General features: G+C 41.1%; 1 protein-coding gene across 6 annotated transcripts in view; it reads right to left on the bottom strand.

Annotated features, from left to right (window-relative positions):
• Positions 1-20136, bottom strand: part of cnot6l (CCR4-NOT transcription complex, subunit 6-like) — a 122692-nt gene that overhangs the window by 50761 nt on the left and 51795 nt on the right. For 5 of the 6 annotated variants that reach the window (XR_011589900.1, XR_011589901.1, XM_070871096.1 and 2 more), the window contains 5 exons: positions 18399-18585; positions 13261-13346; positions 11797-11886; positions 10041-10109; positions 2621-2778 (listed from right to left, as the gene is read on the bottom strand). Coding sequence is in view for 4 of the 6 variants with exons in the window: in XM_070871096.1 (XP_070727197.1) it covers positions 2621-2778; positions 10041-10109; positions 11797-11886; positions 13261-13346; positions 18399-18585 (590 nt within the window). In the remaining 2 variants the exon portion in view is untranslated. The remainder of the gene's footprint in view (positions 1-2620; positions 2779-10040; positions 10110-11796; positions 11887-13260; positions 13347-18398; positions 18586-20136) is intronic. The other variant, XM_070871098.1, reaches the window with a different exon arrangement.

Raw genomic sequence — 20136 nt, 5'->3', positions numbered from 1 at the left:
ATTCCAGGAATGAGGAACTTCAGTTACGTGGATAGACTGGAGAAGCTGGGGTTGTTCTCCTCCGGCAGAGAAGATTGAGAGGAGATTTGATAGAGATGTTCAAAATCATGAGGGGTCTGGTCAGAATGGATAGAGAGAAACTGTTCCCATTGCAGAAGGGTTGAGAAGCAGAGGGCACAGATTTAAGGTGATTGGCAAAAGAACCAAAGGCGACGAAAGAAAATACTTTTTACATAGCGAGTCATTAAGATCTGGAATACACTTGCTTGAAAGGGCGGTGGACACGGACTCAATTTTATCTTTCAAAAAGGGAGTTGGAAAAGTATCTGAAGGAAAAATAATTGCAGGGCTACGGGGAAAGGGCAGGGGAGTAGGACTCGCTGAGAGTCGGCATGGGCTCGACAGTCCAAATGGCCGCCTTCTGTACTGTAACCATTCTATGATTCTAAGATCTTGACATCCTTCCTGAAGGGTGATGCCCAGAACTGGCTACAATACTCCCACTGGGGCCTAACTAGTATTTTAGAAAAGGTTTAACCTAACTTCCTTGTTTTTGTACTCTATGCCTCTATTTATAAAGCTAAAGAGTCCCTCCTGTATGACTTTTTAAACAGCCGTCTCAACTTGTCCTGCCACCTTCAAAAAGACTTTGTACGTACACCCCCAGGTCTCTTTTCTCCCCCTTCAAAATTGTACCATTTAGCTTAAGTTGCCTCTCTTCATTCTTTCTACCAAAATGAATCACTTCATACTTTTCTTCATTAAATTGTGCAACTACACAGCCACTGCCCCTTTAATCCCACGAGCTTTAATTTTGTCAACAAGTCTACCATGTGGTACTTCATCAAACACCTTTTGAAAGTCCATACACACATCATCAACCATTCTACTTTCTTCAACCTTCATTACTTCATCTAAGAACTCAAATCAAGTTAGACAAACACGATTTGCCTTTAATAAATTCGTGCTGGCTTTCATTTATTAACCCATATATTTCCGAGTCTCAGTTAATCTGGTCCCTATTTGTTACCTCCCTTTCCCCACCACCTTAGTTAGGCTAACTGGTCTATAGTTGCTGGGTTTAATGGTCCTCTCCTTTTTTCAACAGGGGTGTTACATTTACAATCCAACAGTCCTTGACACCATTTCCATAACGAAGGAGGATTGGAAGATAATGGCCAGAGCCTCTGCAATTTCCACCCTCAGCAATCTCGGATGCATCCCATCCAGATTGGGTGACTTTTCTACTTTTAAATCTATTTTTATCCTATCCAATTTCTCTACTACCTTTGTGACATCGACAGAAACATCTTATTTAATGATGACAGAGGCAAATAACTCATTTAATAACTCAGCAATGCTCTCTTTCTTCACAAGATTATCTCCTTTTTGGTCCCTACTCAGCCCCACCCTTCATTTGACTACTCTTTTACTATTTATAGGTTTATTCTTGAAGAAATATTTGAATGAGTCTTCACAGCATAATATTTTTGAAACAGATGTTAGGAAAGGGGTAAGGAGAAGAAAAGGGTTATTTTTTTCTCCCCTTTTTTTCTCGAAGGATTGGAGAGGAGCCACACCCAACCCACTCCCTTATCCAACATGAGGCAGGTATCACGACAGGCAATGCTATATTTTACTTGACTTGCAAAGGGATGCACAAATACTGTAATGTACTCCCCAATATCAACACTGGGAGAAGCAATAGTTGCTTTGTTCCCCCAATTTGATGCCCGTGAAACATAGCAGTGGAAATATTTTTTTTCTCTTAATGTATGCCTCAAGAGAACTATTAAGGACAAAAGCTGAACAGCTGACAATGTGCATTTTTAAAATTTTTCATCAAAAGGACATCTCCAGCTCACTTGTACAATATCCCACTAAGCCGCTGTTATATTTTCCATACAAAGTATTACAACTGTACAGAATGACCACAGTAACCAGATCAATCAGTATGTCACACAGATAGCCTGAGCAAAATCATTAATTACAGGGGAGGCTACTGGAGAAGCTGAGCTTTTGGAAATATCAAACAAAAAATGGAAAATTTTACAATTAGAAAACTGCAAAAATGTTAAGTTTTTCCAACTAGTTTGTGGGGCTTCCAAAACAGCTGAATTAGAGTGAAGTAGAATACCCAGAACAATTTGATTATAGTGTGCTTATTTAATTTAACTAAATGTTAAAAGTTCAATGTCCATCATATGGCTCATGATTCTCTAAAGCAATCTTTGAATTAGTCTTCAAAGGCACATTTTTTTTTTAAAATGGGGGAGGAGAGGGAGAATGAGTGTTTTGCCTATTTTTCCCTTCTTAGATGCAAAAAATGCATTGGGGGGCAGGAGGGAAACAAGGGGAGACACGCACGAACACATGCAACACACTCCCTCACCCTTCCTGAAGATTGACATCACTACAATGCTGCACCATAGGGCAAAATGAAGATTGCTATTTGAATTCAGAACTCCTACTTGGGATTCCAACACTGAGCATTGTGGCTATTTGACTACCCCATTAAGAATAAAGAGTTTCCTCCTCAATTTGTTTGATTTAACTTTTGTTTTCTTATTGCTTACAGGAAGAGAGATAATGTTTCTGTTTTGTTGCATATCTGCCTTACCTGAAGGCTTAGGATGTCTGCATCACAGTTTACAATTTCTTCCATGATTCCCTTTTTCCTGTACTCCCAGTTCAAAGCCCAGGTTGGGCAATAGCCGTACAGCTGCCTTGTGGCATACTTGTCACATAGAACATTATAACACATGACAGTGAACAATGCTGTAAAGAAAATCCATACATCATTAAAAGATGTAAACCATCAGCAGTTTATCCAATACTGGGATCTCATTGATCACCATCAAATCCAAACAAAACAAAACAAAACAAAACAAACATTCTATGTATACAGCAGAGGTAAAGACAAAAGTATGTGGACATCATATATGGAAATCCATGTAGTCCAAAAATGCATGAGAACATTTTGAATATTATTTGTCAAGCATTAATACTAGCATACATACAGACATGCTAATTTAGTTGGAAACTGGATATTTGCCCATATTAGTGGGACTCAAAAATAGATGTGACATATGATTTTCTTTGCATTTCGGCTCGGACATCAGTATTGAGAAATGGAGTAGCATCAACAATAGGCATTTTTAGGTCAGGTGTAATGTGGGCTCAATATAATTCAAGTTCACTCGACACTGCTCCAGCAATGTACTTAATCCATAATTTCAGTGGTCATTTCCATTTCCCATACCAGCCATTTTTAGCTTTGCACTATATCCATTGGTGTCTTTCCCCATTAGTTCAGAGGGAGTTGGATTATATATTTTTTTTAAAAACATGATCAAATTCTTGCAATTTTCTCTCTCCTCTCCTGATAATGTTGATTCATGCTGGTGTACAGTTCCACAGATGCCATGAGCCTCATGATATTTTGGTCAACTGCCCATTCATCATCTAACACACTGTTCAACTATGGAGGTAGAGAGCCCAGTCTATACCTGTCCACATGTGCACTTCCTGCAGGGACAGAGGGAGCCATCTGAAGCAGGTACTGTGCATCATTTTTCACCTCTGTACCTGAAGCCAAGTGCAGATCCTCAACTGCTGCCACAGATCAGATCATATAACTCAGCACAGACTAAGATTTAATCTAGGATCTTCTGGTTTGTATAGCCTTATGCTACATCAATGGGTGTCTTTCACTATTAGTCCACTTGGGGGAACCAGTGTGCTCAAACGGAACTAGTTTCATCTTTCCCAATGTAATTTCCAAGAAAAAAAACATTCATTCGATCATTCTGAGCTGGATTTAAACTCGGGCCCCAAAGTGGAGAAGGACAGTGTGCTAATCCATGGCACCATTCAATCTTTCATCAGAAAACTAATTTCATTCATTCGAAAGAAACTAAAAGCAGCGGTACTTAACTACTAATTACCCACTAAACATGCTAGAAAAAGTTAGGGCTGATGCACTCAGGTGCAAGTTAATTTTTAATGTCTAAAATTACTGCCAAACAACATCTCTGGCACTGAAAATGTAATTTTACAAGTGTGAAGTCTCATTCCTTCAGAACTTAATTATTTTTGGAGAATTTTTTTTAATTACTTTTTCTCTGTCGCTTATATCTCTCTCTCTCTCTCTCTATCCCATCTACACACCATTAATGCATTTTAAATGCCGAATCTCTCGGCGATGTACCAGTGTAGCGAAGCTTGTGGAGGAGCTATGCGTGTGCAATTTACTGTGTTTTACTGCAGATGTGCGGACACCAAAAGTTTCTGTCCGATTTACTCGGTATTAGCATGGATAGAGAATTGGCTGGCTAACAGAAAGCAGAGCGTCGGGATAAATGGGTCCTTTTCAGGTTGGAAATCGGTGGTTAGTGGTGTGCCACAGGGATCGGTGCTGGGACCACAACTGTTTACAATATACATAGATGACCTGGAAGAGGGGACAGAGTGTAGTGCAACAAAATTTGCAGATGACACAAAAATTAGTGGGGAAGCGGGTTGTGTAGAGGACACAGAGAGGCTGCAAAGAGATTTAGATAGGTTAAGCGAATGGGCTAAGGTTTGGCAGATGGAATACAATGTCGGAAAATGTGAGGTCATCCACCTGGGGTAAAAAAAAAAAACAGTAAAAGGGAATATTATTTGAATGGGGAGAAATTACAACATGCTGCGGTGCAATGCAGAGGGACCCGAGGGTCCTTGTGCATGAATCCCAAAAGGTTAGTTTGCAGGTGCAGCAGGTAATCAGGAAGGCGAATGGAATGTTGGCCTTCATTGCGAGAGGGATGGAGTACAAAAGCAGGGAGGTCCTGCTGCAACTGTACAAGGTATTGGTGAGGCCGCACCTGGAGTACTGCATGCAGTTTTGGTCACCTTACTTAAGGAAGGATATACTAGCCTTGGAGGGGGTACAGAGACGATTCACTAGGCTGATTCCGAAGATGAGGGGGTTACCTTATGATGATAGCTTGAGTAGACTGGGTCTTTACTCGTTGGAGTTCAGAAGGATGAGGGGTGATCTTATAGAAACATTTAAAATAATGAAAGGGATAGACAAGATAGCGGCAGAGAAGTTTTTTCCACTGGTCGGGGAGACTAGAACTAGGGGGCACAGCCTCAAAATACAGGGGAGCCAATTTAAAACCGAGTTGAGAAGGAATTTCTTCTCCCAGAGGGTTGTGAATCTGTGGAATTCTCTGCCCAAGGAAGCAGTTGAGGCTAGCTCATTGAATGTATTCAAATCACAGATATAGATTTTTAACCAATAAGGGAATTAAGGGTTATGGGGAGCGGGCGGGTAAGTGGAGCTGAGTCCACGGCCAGATCAGCCATGATCTTTTGAATGGCGGAGCAGGCTCGAGGGGCGAGATGGCCTACTCCTGTTCCTAATTCTTATGTTCTTAATCTTTCTTTCCCTCCTTCACTTTCTGTACATGATTTTACATGGCATTAAATATTCTAATTTATACTTCCTGGTTTAGACTCTGTGTCTCAGTGAGGATTCTTCAATCTGACTGGCTGAAGAGACACGTTGTTGCTTTTCCTGCTCACAAGTCCCAAATCCCCTATAGAGGGCACTGCGCTGAAAAGGATCACTAAATACTGTAAGCTGCTGCTCAAAAGCCCGCAAAAAGACTCTGGGCAGCTGCAAGGGTAATGAACGACAAGCGCCATTCCTTCGCTGCTGACTGCAAAATCTGGGCCATTAAAATGCTGCACTCCCCCTTCAGAGCAATGATATGTGGTAAAGGAAATGAGCAGGGAACCTACTCTCCGGCCCCTGCAAATGCTGTTCTTTAACCAACCACTGGAAATTGCATGAGAATCGCCTAAGATGTCTCCATTTGACCCTTCACTGCAGGGAAGTATTTGGCCTGTTGCACACTCTAATGGAACAGCTAAGGCAAAAACTCAACTTATGGGGATCACATTCATAAAATACATTATGCGATTTTGTGGCAGAAGCTTGCGCTCTAATGCATTGCACCCTCAGATATTGTTGTGACATTTTAAAAAAAGTAAAATCTTAAACAAAAACATACAGGAAATATATGCAACAGAACTGATGGCTTTTTTTATTTTTGACTGTGACAAAATGAGTGGGAGATTTTTTTTTAATGCAGCAAGTTGAGATGATCTGGAATGCACAGCCTGAAATGGTGCTGGAAGCAGATAAATTTAATAATGACCTTCAAAAGGGAATTGGATATATACTTGAAAAGAAACAAATTGTAAGGTTATAGGGAAAGAGCACAGGCACTATGGGCCGAATGGTTTCCTTCTGTACTGTTAAGATTCTATGATTCCATGACAATCTACATAAAAAATTTTCACTTTAGCATGGTTATTTTAGTGCTCATGTGCAAAGTCTATAAGATAAAGTCTTTCATCAACTTGTTAATTCATTCAACAAAGCAGAAACACATTGTTCACAATTGCAAAGATGGATATACTGCTTTTAATACTATCATTTCAAGACTAATTGGTAATCAGATGAAGGGAAACCACTTATCAAGTCTGGGAGGGGAAGCATTTTTCATGATCATTTTGATTCAAAGATACATGGCCAGGCATACATTTGAATAGAATTTGTCTGACTTTTGTCTGACATTTCAACTAAACATTGAAGTGACTTACTAACAATTAAGTTACTGAGACAACAATTCAGTGTTTACAGAGATAAGCACTAAAGAGTTAATAGCCAGTCCTCTGAAAAGTTGCCAAAATTGCAATACAAGGAAAGGATGTGTATGTAAAAGCTGTTAATACTTTCTGGAATACTTTCACTTTCATCAAGAAAGTAAATGATTTTATGTTTGTGGTTCAACACAAACTTTTTCTGTTGAATGATTTTTATCTAAAGGAACAACCAAAAGTTTTACAAGATCTACTGTAATTGGAGGCTGGGGGACAAAGAATAAATTGAACTGTTAAATTAAACTGTTAAATTGGACTGGATCGACTAGGCTTATATTCATTGGAATTTAGATGAGAGGGGATCTCATAGAAGCATATAAAATTCTGACGGGATTGGACAGGTTAGATGCAGGAAGAATGTTCCCGATGTTGGGGAAGTCCAGAACCAGGGGTCACTGTCTAAGGATAAGGGCTAAGCCATTTAGGACCGAGGTGAGGAGAAACTTCTTCACTCAGAATTGTGAACCTGTGGAATTCTCTACCACAGAAAGTTGTTGAGGCCAGTTCGTTAGATATATTTAAAAGGGAGTTAGATGTGGCCCTTACAGCTAAAGAGATCAAGGGGTATGGAGAGAAAGCAGGAATGGGGTACTGAAGTTGCATGATCAGTCATAATCATATTGAATGGTGGTGCAGGCTCAAAGGGCCGAATGGCCTACTCCTGCATCTATTTTCTATGTTTCTATGTTTCATAATGCTTATATAGTTCTATTCACACAGATGTACCCTCAACTTGGGCTATGACAGATAAATATATTTCACATGTAGTTGACTGGTCTCCAATCACAAGTGGAATACATATCACAATACACCCTGCTGTGGTATACTCCAGTTATTCCATCAGTATTTCTTTTGACTTTTTTTTTTTTAAAAAGGGGGGTGGGATAAACCCGGCAACTACAGGCCAGTCAGCCCACATTGGTGGTGGAGAAACATGGAGACATATCAAACTGAGACAAAATTAATTGGCACTTGGAAAAATATGGGTTAATAAATGAGTCAGCATGGATTTGTTAAAGGCAAATTGTATTTGACTAACTTGATTGAGTTCTTTGATGAAGTAATGGTGAGGGTTGATGAGGATAGTGCAGTTGATGTTGTACATAATGACTTTCAAAAATATGTTTGATAAAGTACCACACAGTAAACTTGTTGGCAAAATTGAAGCCCATGGGATTAATGGGGCAGTGACTGCATGGATACGAAATTGGCTGAGGGCCAGAAAGCACAGGGTAGTGGTGAACAGTTGTTTTTCAGACTGGAGAGAAGTGTGTAGTGGCGTCCCTCAAGGGTCGGTGTTGGGACGACCACTTTTTTTTTATGTCTATTAATGACCTGGACTTGGGTATACAGGACACAATTTCAAAGTCTGCAGAAGACATGAAATTTGGAAATATAGCAAACAATGAGAACAGTAACAGACTTCAGGAGGACATACAGACTGGTGAAGTGGGCAGACAGATGGCAGATGAAATTTAATGCAGAAGTGTGAAGTGATTCATTTTGGTAGGAAGAATGAGGTGAGGGAATATAAACCAAATGGCACAATGTTGAAGGGGGTGCAGGAAGAGAGAGACCTGGGGGTGTACGTACACAAGTCTTTGAAGGTGGGAGGTCAAGTTGCGACGGCTGTTAAAAAGGCATACAGAATCCTTGGCTTTATAAATAGAGGCACAGAGTACAAAAGCAAGGAAATTATGCTGAACCTTTTATGAACTACTGGTTAGGCCCCAACTGGAGTATTGTGGTTAATTCTTGGCAGCGCACTTTAGGAAGAATGTCAAGGCCTCAGAGAATGCAGAGATTTACTAGAATGGTACCAGGGATGAGGGACTTCAGTTATGTGGAGAGACTTGAGAAGCTGGGATTGTTCTCCTTAGAGCAGAGAAGGTTAAAAGGAGATTTGCTTGGTGTTCAAAATCAAAGGGTTTTGATAAAATAAGGAGAAAATGCTTCCAGCAGCAGTAGAATCTGAAACCAGAAGATACAGATTTAAAAAAGGTAATTGGCAAAAGAACCAGAGACGACATGAAAAAATGTACACACAGAGTTATGATGATCTGGAATGCACTGCCTGAAAGGGTAATGGAAGCAGATTTAATAATGACTTTCAAAAAGGAAATTGGATAAATACTTGGAGAAAAATTTGCAGGGTTATGGGGAACGAAGGGACTAATTGGATAGGTCTTTCAAAGAGCTGACACTGATGATGGGCCAAATGGCCTCCTTCTGTGCTGTATCGTTCTATAATTCTGTAAAGGAAGATTTGCCTTCCATCAAGTTTTTCCTTATATTTTTACACTGTTTTAGTACTTCATTAACACTCCCGGGAAAAGATCTTTTAAGTCAGTGCATTATGTTGTCACGAAAAGTGAGAGTACTTGGCCAACCTATTAAAAGATGGCCCTTTGGGTAGCAGATATTGTTGAATGACCAGCAGAGGTCAATTAGATACAAAAGAATGTTATTGACAGCAACTCCAAAAGTAGTTATCAGGAGAAGGGTAACATTTGAACTAAATGACGTAGAGAGGATAGGAAAAAAATTTTTAAATGGTAATGCATTAAATCAATCCAAGACCTAGCCCTGGAGAAGTTAGTTGATGATCAAAGTGGGGTCTTTATGAGGAATAAAGCAAGGAGAGCTGTAATGAGCACAACATGGTCAAGGAGAGGAGATTGTGTGGAGCATGACAACAATGTTTGTTTTGTAGATGAATATATGAATTTGAGAATATGGTCCATCAAGCTGGGTGCAGTTCATAAATGCCATCATTAACACATCAGATGGCACATCCATACAAAAAGATACACTAGAACAGCAAAAACATTTCAGTGAAATCATTATCCAATGGGCAAATCCAGTAAGTACTACTCTTTATTCTTCAGTCCACAAATCTAATTTGTGTATTTGGCATGTTCCTCATTGATTATCAAACTGCTACCCATCATCCTTTATTACACTTATAACTCACCTAAATATTTCCCTTAGGAATTAAAAAAAGGTTTGCACATTGTCCCAACTGAACCTCTGTTCCCAATGCAGGATAAATATTTATGATTGCACCACACTTAATTTTTAATTCATAAACATCTGTTAATTACTGACAATAAAATGTCATTGATTCACTACTTAAGTCTCCATCTATAGTCATCAACTTCATAATATATAGATCAGAAAATATAGTATGCACAAAACAATCATTTATAAAAGAGAACTACTTAACATTACTTGCACAAGGAATTAGGAAAATTCAACAGCTACAGATTCACCTTAAATATACATCCAAGTTTACTGAAGTCAGTATGCTATGTATTTACCTGTTGGCAACACTTGGTCTCTTTCCTTTAATGTGATCCATGGCCTCTGAGGAAGCTGCTCTGGATGAACTTAGATGAGAAAAAAAAACTTTCAAATGCAAGATTCCTGTTTTATCTATTCATTCCCTGGTCCCTCTGGCTACACATCAGCTGCAACTTGGAGAATGGGCAACTTGTAGTAGCACATTTCCATTTCTCAACCAATCACCGGAAGCTGTGAAAAAGCTTGCTCAAAACTGGCCTGCTCTTCCTACTCCATGAAGAGACACTCATACGCCATATGGTATTTTGCCATAGTGAGAAGTCAGAAAATGGAAGGTCACCAATGGGACAGGAGAAGGAATGCGAGACACAATCTGTGGCACTGTTAAGTTGCAAAAACAGAAATAAATGATTGCACATGTACAAAAAACATTTAAATTCAATATTCTGGGCTCAATTTTGGCCCAGCCCGTTTTTCAGCGCACTTACCAGAGATGCGCCGATTTTCTCCGTTCAGAAGTGCACCGAAAAATTTCCTTCCCACTTTGGCCGCTGTCCGGCCTCCTCCCTGTGGTCGCGCAGTGTGGCCAGTCAAGTCGGAGGTGGAACCAGCGTCCTGCGCCGAAAACAGTGCCAGTTGCACCTGCGCAGTGGAGTGTCTGCACATGCGCAGTAGCTCCTCGCCCCCAGCCTCACCGTGTGCTTGCTGCAGCCGCTGTGTGGGACCAGATGCCAGCCAAATGTTGTGAGTAGGGGTATGGAGTGGCAATTGCACGGACTGCTTAGTTCCATTTGGTTGGAAAATGCCTATTTATGGACTTAAATTGGAAAATACATTGCTTATTGGGGAGCTGTGTGTGCATTAACAGGTGATGCAGTCAGTTTAAGTAGCATGTTTCTTTAGATACCCACATTGAAAAGCCTTAACCCTACTTTGGTAAATGCATCAATTTGAAGCTTTATCACTTTAATCTTAGAAATCGCACCAGGATGCCACTCGGCCAGGGCTAGATGCGGGCGGGCAGGAGAACGGATAGAAATCATCCAGGTAGGAGCACTATCAGTTCTCCTGCCCGCACCTAGCCCTGGCCGAGTGGCATCCCGGACCAGCCGGCCCACTGCCTTCCCGGGCCGAGTTTTAAGATGAAGGTAGGACTGACTTCAATTTTTTATTTGTTACTGAATGCTTAGAACTTTTTGTTTGCAAGGTTTGGTGGTTTGTAAGGCTTGGTGCTTTAGGTGCAGGTCCTCTCCGCTTCCCTTCCCGCCCCATCCCAGGCCGAATGGCCTCCGATGTACCTACCTGCAGCGATTTCTTTAACTTTCCGCAAGGGTTTTCTGAAGTGGCCACATACGCTGGCCTAAGTAGATTTGGAGTAACTATTAGCTGGCCAAAGTTGCCTAAATGGGCAGAACTGGCATAGGTGGCTGGTAACGCCCCCTTGAGAAAAAAAAAACTAAACTAAAAAAATTGCAAATAACTCACTTACACTGGTGCAAATTGATTGTGGAAAATGGGAATTTTTAAGTTACACCAGAAAAACCAAGTTACTCCCAAAAAACGGAGCAACTCCTGGCCAAAATTGAACCCACTGTAACTGTGCAACACAATTTTCCCTTCCTCACTAAGATTTGTGTTTCAGCTTAATAATATTAGACTTCTGCATAAAATGCTTTCAAAAAAATTACGTGCGTTAACCACGGTTTTAAAAATAACTGTACTAAGCATTAAACTGTTTCTATCGTCATCAATAGAAAGAACTCATGAAAATACCTGCTAAATTGTCAAGCATGTAGTTCAGTAGCTTTCTTGTTCCATCTGGCTCTTGATAGAGATTCAAAATATCCTGTGATAAAGGATTGCCTGTCACCAAAAAAACCCCATTAAATTATATATATTTTGATAATATTCACTGCCACAAAAATCAAAGAACATTATAGTATTGTGTCATAGTGGTACAATTTGATTTCATTACAATTTCCCAAAAGACAATTCGCTAATCTCAGTTCAGCCACCAAGGTGAGGGGCTGAGAGAAGGCCAAGAATTTTCCCCACAGGGACAGGAACAAAAATCAAAGAGTAATAGATCAGTCACTTTCACACAACGAGTACAGAATTGTTGAGCGGTATTGGCAAAAGCTGGACAAAAATCATTAATCTGTCACCTTGGCAGTGGAATTGGTCCATACCATGGATGCCATAGTTACCTAAAGTTAAGTAAATGACAAAAAAAATACTTTTTTGCAAAGAAGGATGACACCTCTCACTTCCTGATTGGAAGTATTTTTCCCATTCTTGTATTCAGATCTATATCTTCAATCAAATCTATGCAATGCATTTTTTTTAAAATTATATTTAGGATACTGCTTTTCATTGAGTCCATGGACCCAAAAAGGCCATGCGGGCATAATTTTCCATCCACCAAGAGCTAGACGTATGCACCTAAAACAGTGTGTCAAGAATTTATTTTTGTATTTCTGTATATTTGTTGAACTACAAGCACCCAATTTCTGTTGCGGTACTCTAACTTTATAACTGTTGTGCATTGACAGGAGTGGTTTCCTTTAACCGTGCCTTTCAGAAGTTAGGGCTGTGGGTCCTCAAGAGTATGTGTCAATATTTGCAGGGGATTTCTCCACAAACATTTGAAAAGCACTCCATTAGATGAGCCAAGTTTGAGAAAGAGTCTTTGAAATACTTGCCTTCCATCAAGAATTTAAATTCAAACAAGAACTGGGAAAAAAAGTTTCATCTGTGGTCTAATTTAATCAATTACAAAATGACAAGACAACAAGGAAAATACTGCTGCTTGTGTCCTTTTGGCAACTGTCAACTTCAAACATGTGGTTTTGGCAGTTATCACACAGCAAATCCACAATTACGAAGCTACAAAACGTTTAGAAATCACTTGAATCTTAATGGCAGCATTTCTATCACTTCAAATCAAACCACGTTGCACAAAAGCCCTAAAAAAATGACTACCTCCCCTTATTCAATCACATCCACCCCTCCTTTTTAAAATTGAAATCACATCACAGGATAAAAGAACACATAAAAGCTACAATCCAAATGTACAAAATGGTCATAAAATATACCCTGGCACTGGAGAGGGGATGGGGAAGGAAAATGCGGGAGGAAAGAGGGGGGTCCAACAAAATCATCTGTAAACTTCTAAAAAAGTTATCAGAAGTGCAAGACAGGATATTTAATATGTGCATAAGGATCATCAGCCCTGACCTTTTAAACCCAGGGTCTGTAGCTGGAACAGTCGTCCTAGTTCGTAAGGCAAGACCCGTAACAGATTGTTATTTAAAAGCAATTCCCTGCAGAAGAAGAAAAAATACTTAAATGCAGAATTTTCTTCAGCTGGATAGTTACTTTTTTTTTTAAAAACCACAAAAATCTCTCATGTAGAGGAATTTTTTTTTTAATTATAAAAGTAGCATGTCAAGCAAAACAATAAGCCAACGGTTTCCAGAGTCATGGGACAGAGACATTCCACCAGCATCTCAAGCCTTGACAACTTTAAGTACATGAATTTTAATCACAGATCGTCATGACTCTATATCTTCATCTGTTCATGTTGGCTACAATTTAAATTCATATTCCAGGAGCAATCATTTTGCTTTAAATACCTCTACAGAGAAATCGTGTCATATCTGAGTTTTTTTTTTAAAAAAGTGTCACAACGGACTATGTTGGAGCAACCTGTTTGCAAACAATATAGCACCTTTAACGTAATGAAACATCCCAAGGTGCTTCATGGGAGTATTAGGATAAAACAATTTGACACCAAGCCACAAGTAGAAATTAGCACGGATGACCAAAAGCTTGGTCAAAGAGGTATGTTTGAAGGAATGCTTTGAAGGAGAAAAGAGAGAGGGAAAGGTTTAGGCAGAGAGTTCCAGAACTTGGGGCCCAGGCAATAGAAGGCACGGCCAACCAATGGTTGAGTGATTATAATCAGGGATGCTCAAAAAGGCAGAATTAGAGGAGCGCAGACATCTCAGGGGGTTGTGGGGCTGGAGGAGATTACAGAGTTGGGGAGGGACGAGGCCATGGAGGGATCTGAAATTAAGGATTACAATTTTGAAATAGAAGCGTTGCTTAACCGGAAGCCAATGTAGGCCAGTGAGCACAGTGGGACTTGTCGTGAGTTAGGACACGGGCAGCCGAGTTTTGGATCACCTCAAGTTTATGTAGGGTAGAATGTACAAGGTCAGCCAGGAGTGCGTTGGAATAGTCAAGTCTAGAGGTAACATTGGCATGGATGAGCGTTTCAGCAGCAGATGAGCTGAGACAAGGGTGAAAACGGGCGATGTTACGGAGGTGGAAATAGGCGGTCTTGCTGTGGATATGTGGTCGAAAGCTCATTTCAGGGTCAGATGTGACACCAAGGTTGCAAACAGCCTGGGTCAGACTCAGACACAAGTTGGGGAGAGGGATGGAGGCAGTGGCTAGGGAACGGAGTTTGTGGCGGGGACTGAAAACAATAGCTGCGGTCTTCCCAATATTCAATTGGAGAAAATTTCTGCTCATCCAGAACTGGATGTCGGACTAGCAGTCTGACAATTTAGAGAATGTGGAGGGGTCGAGAGAAGTTGTAGTGCGGTAGAGCTGGGCGTCATCAATGTACACGTGGAAACTGACGCTGTGTTTTCGGATGATGTCAAGGGGCAACATGTAGATGAGAAGTAAGAGGTGGCCAAGGATAGATCCTTGGGGGACACTGGAGGTAACGATGTGGGGGCAGGAAGAAAAGCCATTGCAGGTGACTCTCTGGCTACAGTTAGATAGGCAAGAATGGAACCATGTGATGATATTACATAATCAGATCGATCATTAAAAAGTTTTAATTTTAAAAAGGGATTAATAAAGCAATAGGAAACATGCGTCACCTACTTAAAGTTAAACTTCTCCAGATAGCTAATATGAATACAATACAGGGCTACCTACGTGCTAAATGCCAAAAGCAGCATGCCATAAGTGAAGCAAACCCAAAACCAAAGATCAGTGTATATTCTGCAGCGATATCACTTTCAATCAAGAGAGGTAGTGGACAATCAGGCAACTAATTGGAGGAGACGACTCCATGGACATCCCTCATTCCTGACCATGGTGAAGCTCAGCACGTGCATGAGTCAAGATTAAAGTGTCTGCAATTGTCCAGCCAAGAATGTGGAGTGAAATATCCTACATGGCCTCCTCCTGAGGTCTCCACCTTCATAGATGCCAGTGTCCATCCAATTTGTTTCACTCCACATGACAAGTGGCTGAATGCACTAGACACAGTTAAGGCTACATGCCCTGACATATTGGCTGCAGTGCTTAAGATCTACGCACCAGAACTAGCCACCCCTCAAACCAAGCTGTTTCTGTGCACCTATGACACAAGCATCGACCCAACAATATATACACAATTATCCATGTATATCCTATCCACAACAAAACAGGACAAATCTAACCTAGCTAATTATCAGTCACCTCCTAATTACGTGGAGCCTCTGGTCAAAGAGGCTGTCGAGACTGGCTATGCGCAAGCTGGTGATTGTCCTTTCCACTTACTCGGATGACGTGCTTATGATCACAGATCTGGTTGACTAGTAGAGGGTGTACAAGTGCGAGCAAGTGTACTATGCTATGCCCTCCGCAAAGATCTACTGGGACAAATGTGCCTTGGTAGGTTAGTCAGTGGCTATAAGAGGAGCTCTGGGCTTTCCCCCTAAGCACCACTCATCTGCTGCATTTGGGAATTTACTCGCGCCCCGCTGAGGAAACTGGACAGAGCTGGAGGCAAACGTCACTACTTGTCTTGGGCGCTGGATAGGACTACTCAGTGTGACCCTACAGGGGCCGAGTGCTGGTTATAAACCAACTGATGGCTGCTAGATTATGGTCATGGCTTTGATCCCTCACCCTGAATATGTTGCTAAGACTCTGCAGATATCTATGTACTTGGAAGTTCCTCCCAAATGCTGAGCTCTGACAATGTTTTTTTTCTGCCAGATGCACAGCCTGAACTATGAACATGAAATACACGAGTCTTTGCAGGAGCAGCCTGACTTCTATTGGGAAATAATTAGAGTTTGGAACATGCTAGACTTCAGGAGCACTCCCCCCATCCGTGGTAGCAGTTAAGTTATCAGAGCCACGCTGCTGAAACCCAGTGTTCAAAGCTGGCAGGGAGGAAGGCCAGAGTCAGGGATGTACTAGATGGCAATTGAGTGAGTTGGATGTCGCCAGAGACATTGGCTGGCCGAATGTCCTGGCACTATGTCCGGCCTGTGGTCAAAGCCATCCAGGCGCTGAAAGTCACGCTCTGGCCCGATGCCACTCGGGGATTTGAGGAGGCTCAAGCATGTGGAGCAATTCTGTCTGATCTTACCCCCATTCAGACAGAGGTTCTCATTCTCCAGCTTCAAAAATGTTCAAGTAGTCAGATTTCTGATAATGTAGGTGGAGTCTTGTGGCTTAATGCACTTTGTCCCTGATGTTGATTAGTAAATGATCTGCAAGACTGCTCCTCTTAGTTTAGGGTCTTGAGAAATTTTGTATTGGAGGCTTTCGATCAGAGTTTCTCTCTATTGGCATTCTTTTGTTGCATGGCAAATGTTTTTATAGCTTTGTAGTTTGTGAAAATTTATTTCTAAGATTTAGTCTGGATCTCACTATATATATATATATATATATAATATATATATACACACACACACACACACACACACATCACTCAAATTGTAGTGCTGATCTCTACATTTATATCATAGCATTGCTTCAAGAGCCGGTTCTACAGTGCTACCGAGTGCTGTAGAATTCATCTGTCTTGCGTTTGGAATGGATTTCAGAATACAAGAAAATGTGAAAGCTACATTCTGTGATGATTTTCTGGCCGCCTGCCTTTGCCTGATAGTTGGGGAAGGCTCATACACAAGCCAGCTATTGAGACTGCATTACTAGTCTTAGTGTGGACCAAGCCACTTGGGCCACCTGCAGCCAAAAAAAGACCACTTTCTTTGCTATCAGAGGCACTGTTTGTATTGCTACTCATACACTGTAGCCATAGTAAAAGGTGGACTTTCAATTCAACACCAAGAGGAGATATTTCACCTTCTTTCAGGTAAAATAGTGTGTCTGGGAAATGAAGGATGCTTACGTCGACGTGACTTTTAGTATGTAAACAGATGCTAAGTTCTACAAAATTTATACTCGTACTAACAGCAGTTTTCAGAGCCACACAATAAATTTTCCATTTCTTTCTTCCCTCCCTAGCCCCAAACACTTTGCCTTACAATAGTTAACTTTCCTCTCATGCAGTGGTGCCTGCCGTCCCCACTAGTCATTGAGGGAATTACTTCAGTCTACTTTCTTAAAAAAGCAGTTACTGGTGCGGGTTAAGTAAATGTAATGTAATTCTGTTTTCCCACTTCATGGTTTGAGGTCAGACTGATTTCCTTTCAGATATCCAAGGAGTCAGAAACTTTTAGACCTCAAGCTGTGGGATGTTATTGGGTAGATCTTCGAGTAGGTTTTAGGTTTCTTGGCATTTATTTTTCACTGCAACATTTGAGTCAGTACTTGGTGTATTTCGTGGCGTCGCTGCATTTGCCATGAATGTTGGTTTGATACTGCATTCTTCCAGAATTCTAGTACACACCTCCAATTCCGTCGATGCACAGGAGAAAGAGACTTCTTTTCTTTGGGATTTAAGCTTTAGGTTTCAGTGCACTTTGCACCACTGTCTCACCATGCTTTATGTATCCATTCATTTCCTGGGACTTCTGAATTGGTATAGTTTCATTTTTAAGTCTTCTGATGAGCAACTACAACAAAAGGAAAAAGCTAAAAAGAGAATCGCAGATCCAAATGCCTCATTACTAAGCTGATATGTATTCAGAAACCAGACAGATCCAACTAGTCAAAGACTAGTAAATGTGCATTCAGCCACAGGAACATTTGGGACATGGAAATGTACTCCTCCCCAGCCTGATTATTTGAATTATTTATTCATAGATCCAAGATCATGGTTTAAATCACCCTAAAAAGGACAACCTTCAAACGGTGAAGCCACAAAAAACTCTCATCATAGGCCATGCAAATGATCACAAACAGTTACAATCTTATGGAGATCATCTTATGTGTGGTTGTAAAACTTCAGCCATAATTTAGACATTTATATATTATACACACACAAATCTGAATTGCATATTTTACAGACTGAAATGTTGAATAGTTTTACAGAAAAAATAATGATCTCGACAAGGTATATACACTTTAGAACTGTGCTTATCCATTTCTACTGATAAAAACTAGCCCACGAGAACTTCTGACTTGCCGTTGCCAATGTGCTAGTAGAGAAATTGGCCTTTGTTACTTACCTGAGTGACACCATGTTTCCAAGCTCAGCTGGTAAACTGCGCAGTTTATTAGATGATAGATCCAAATAAACGAGATTATGCAGCTTGGCAATATCAGGTGGAATGCGTGCAAGGTTGTTGTCATTCAGATGTAGTGCAGTCAAGTGTGTCAAAGACCACAGCGAAGTACTCAAACTTCTCACTTTACCTGCATGAGGAAAAGAAAGAATTTAGAAATACCAAAACTTACGGTGATCTTACCTAGACTAGAATTTTAAAATATTCATGCATATACTGACTGTACATCATAAAGTATTTGTTGCTGGTGACCCATCAGAATTCTGGGATTATGTGCATCTTTACTTTACTTAATCCTTTCGAGACTCCAAAGTTAATGTAAACATTTGCAATCAGCTAGATTTCTGGTATATGGTCATGGCACCTTTAGAAATCCAGAATAAATGTTCAGGTGGCACTGCTTTAACCTTCATTCAGCAAAAGCATATATTATTGTGGGTTAGTAGTGATTGTTGGTTGGAATCTTGGAATGACTGGGAAGGGGGAGAGTGGAGGGAACATCACAGCTGTTCCAATCCATGCCTATCTGACACACAGGCACGAGTCAGAACTGGAAAGCCAGTTGATTTTTTTTCCTTCCCAGCCCAAGGCTGCAGGTGCAACCTGTAGCATTTGCACCACTGCCACAACTGAAATCAGCCTGCTCCACACAGATCAGGGATGGAATCTGGGACAGTTGAGATGTATAATCTATGTACAATGTATAAACTACATTCAATCTACTGAGCGATCGGGCAAAAGTGCACAACAGATTTTAAAGAGGCACTATCTTTAAATGGAAAATAGCCAAAGGGCTAAAAATAATTTTAGTCTCCATACCATTACTTGCAAGCTCACAACACAAAAATGCCATTAACTGATCACAAGGCTGGCTGGTGTGAGAAAGTGTGGTACAAGTGCAATGTCGAGAATCCGGAGTTCCAGAATCCGGACTGATCGGTGGCAGGGTCATCCGGAATCCGTAAAATGTGCCGGAATCCGGACCAGACGACCCTGCCAATCTCAGGGCCCTGTCGCTGCCCAACCTTGGGCCTCGCCTCGCCCGGCTCACCGCCGCTGCTGCTCTTACCTCGGGGCCTCTTCACCCGAACACTTCCTCTGCGGGGCCCCACCTGACAGCAACCTGCCCGGCGGTTACCACCTAACGGCATCCTCCTTGGCGGGGCCAGACAGCCCGAACAGATCCTCGGCAGGAATTCCCCCCCGCCACCCCCTTTGACGTTCCAAAATCTGGAAATACCCGTATCTGGGTTCGGGTGTTTCCGGATTCCTGACGTCAGAAAGCAAATCAAAAGTCCAGAATCCAGACCGGCCTCGGTCCCGACAGTTCCGTATTTTAGGCACTGCACCTGTACAGGTGAAGATCTTCTGAGATTGCAGTTAAGGAACCTTTTTAGGACACAGACTAGTCTCTAGATCCAACTTACACTCTGCTTGATGGAAAATGGTAGCCTGGGACTTCAAGCACAAGAGCTCCTCACATCATACTTTTTTTTTTTTAAAGTCACCATATTGCTCATTACCTTGATGATAGACGCACGATGTGCCCTGAACACAAGAACGAGATTTGATTCAAGGGATGCTTAAAAAAAAGCATTTATATTTTTTTTTCCTCTAACTTTTTCCTTTTCTCTCTTCCTACCCTGAAGGCACCAAAACCTGCTGTGGTGCAGTTCTGAGA

The sequence above is a fragment of the Pristiophorus japonicus genome, chromosome 2, assembly GCF_044704955.1.
Source record: "Pristiophorus japonicus isolate sPriJap1 chromosome 2, sPriJap1.hap1, whole genome shotgun sequence".
In the NCBI taxonomy this organism is placed as follows: domain Eukaryota; kingdom Metazoa; phylum Chordata; class Chondrichthyes; family Pristiophoridae; genus Pristiophorus; species Pristiophorus japonicus.
Note: the sequence above shows the minus strand (reverse complement) of the source record. Positions and strands in the feature narration are given on the sequence as shown.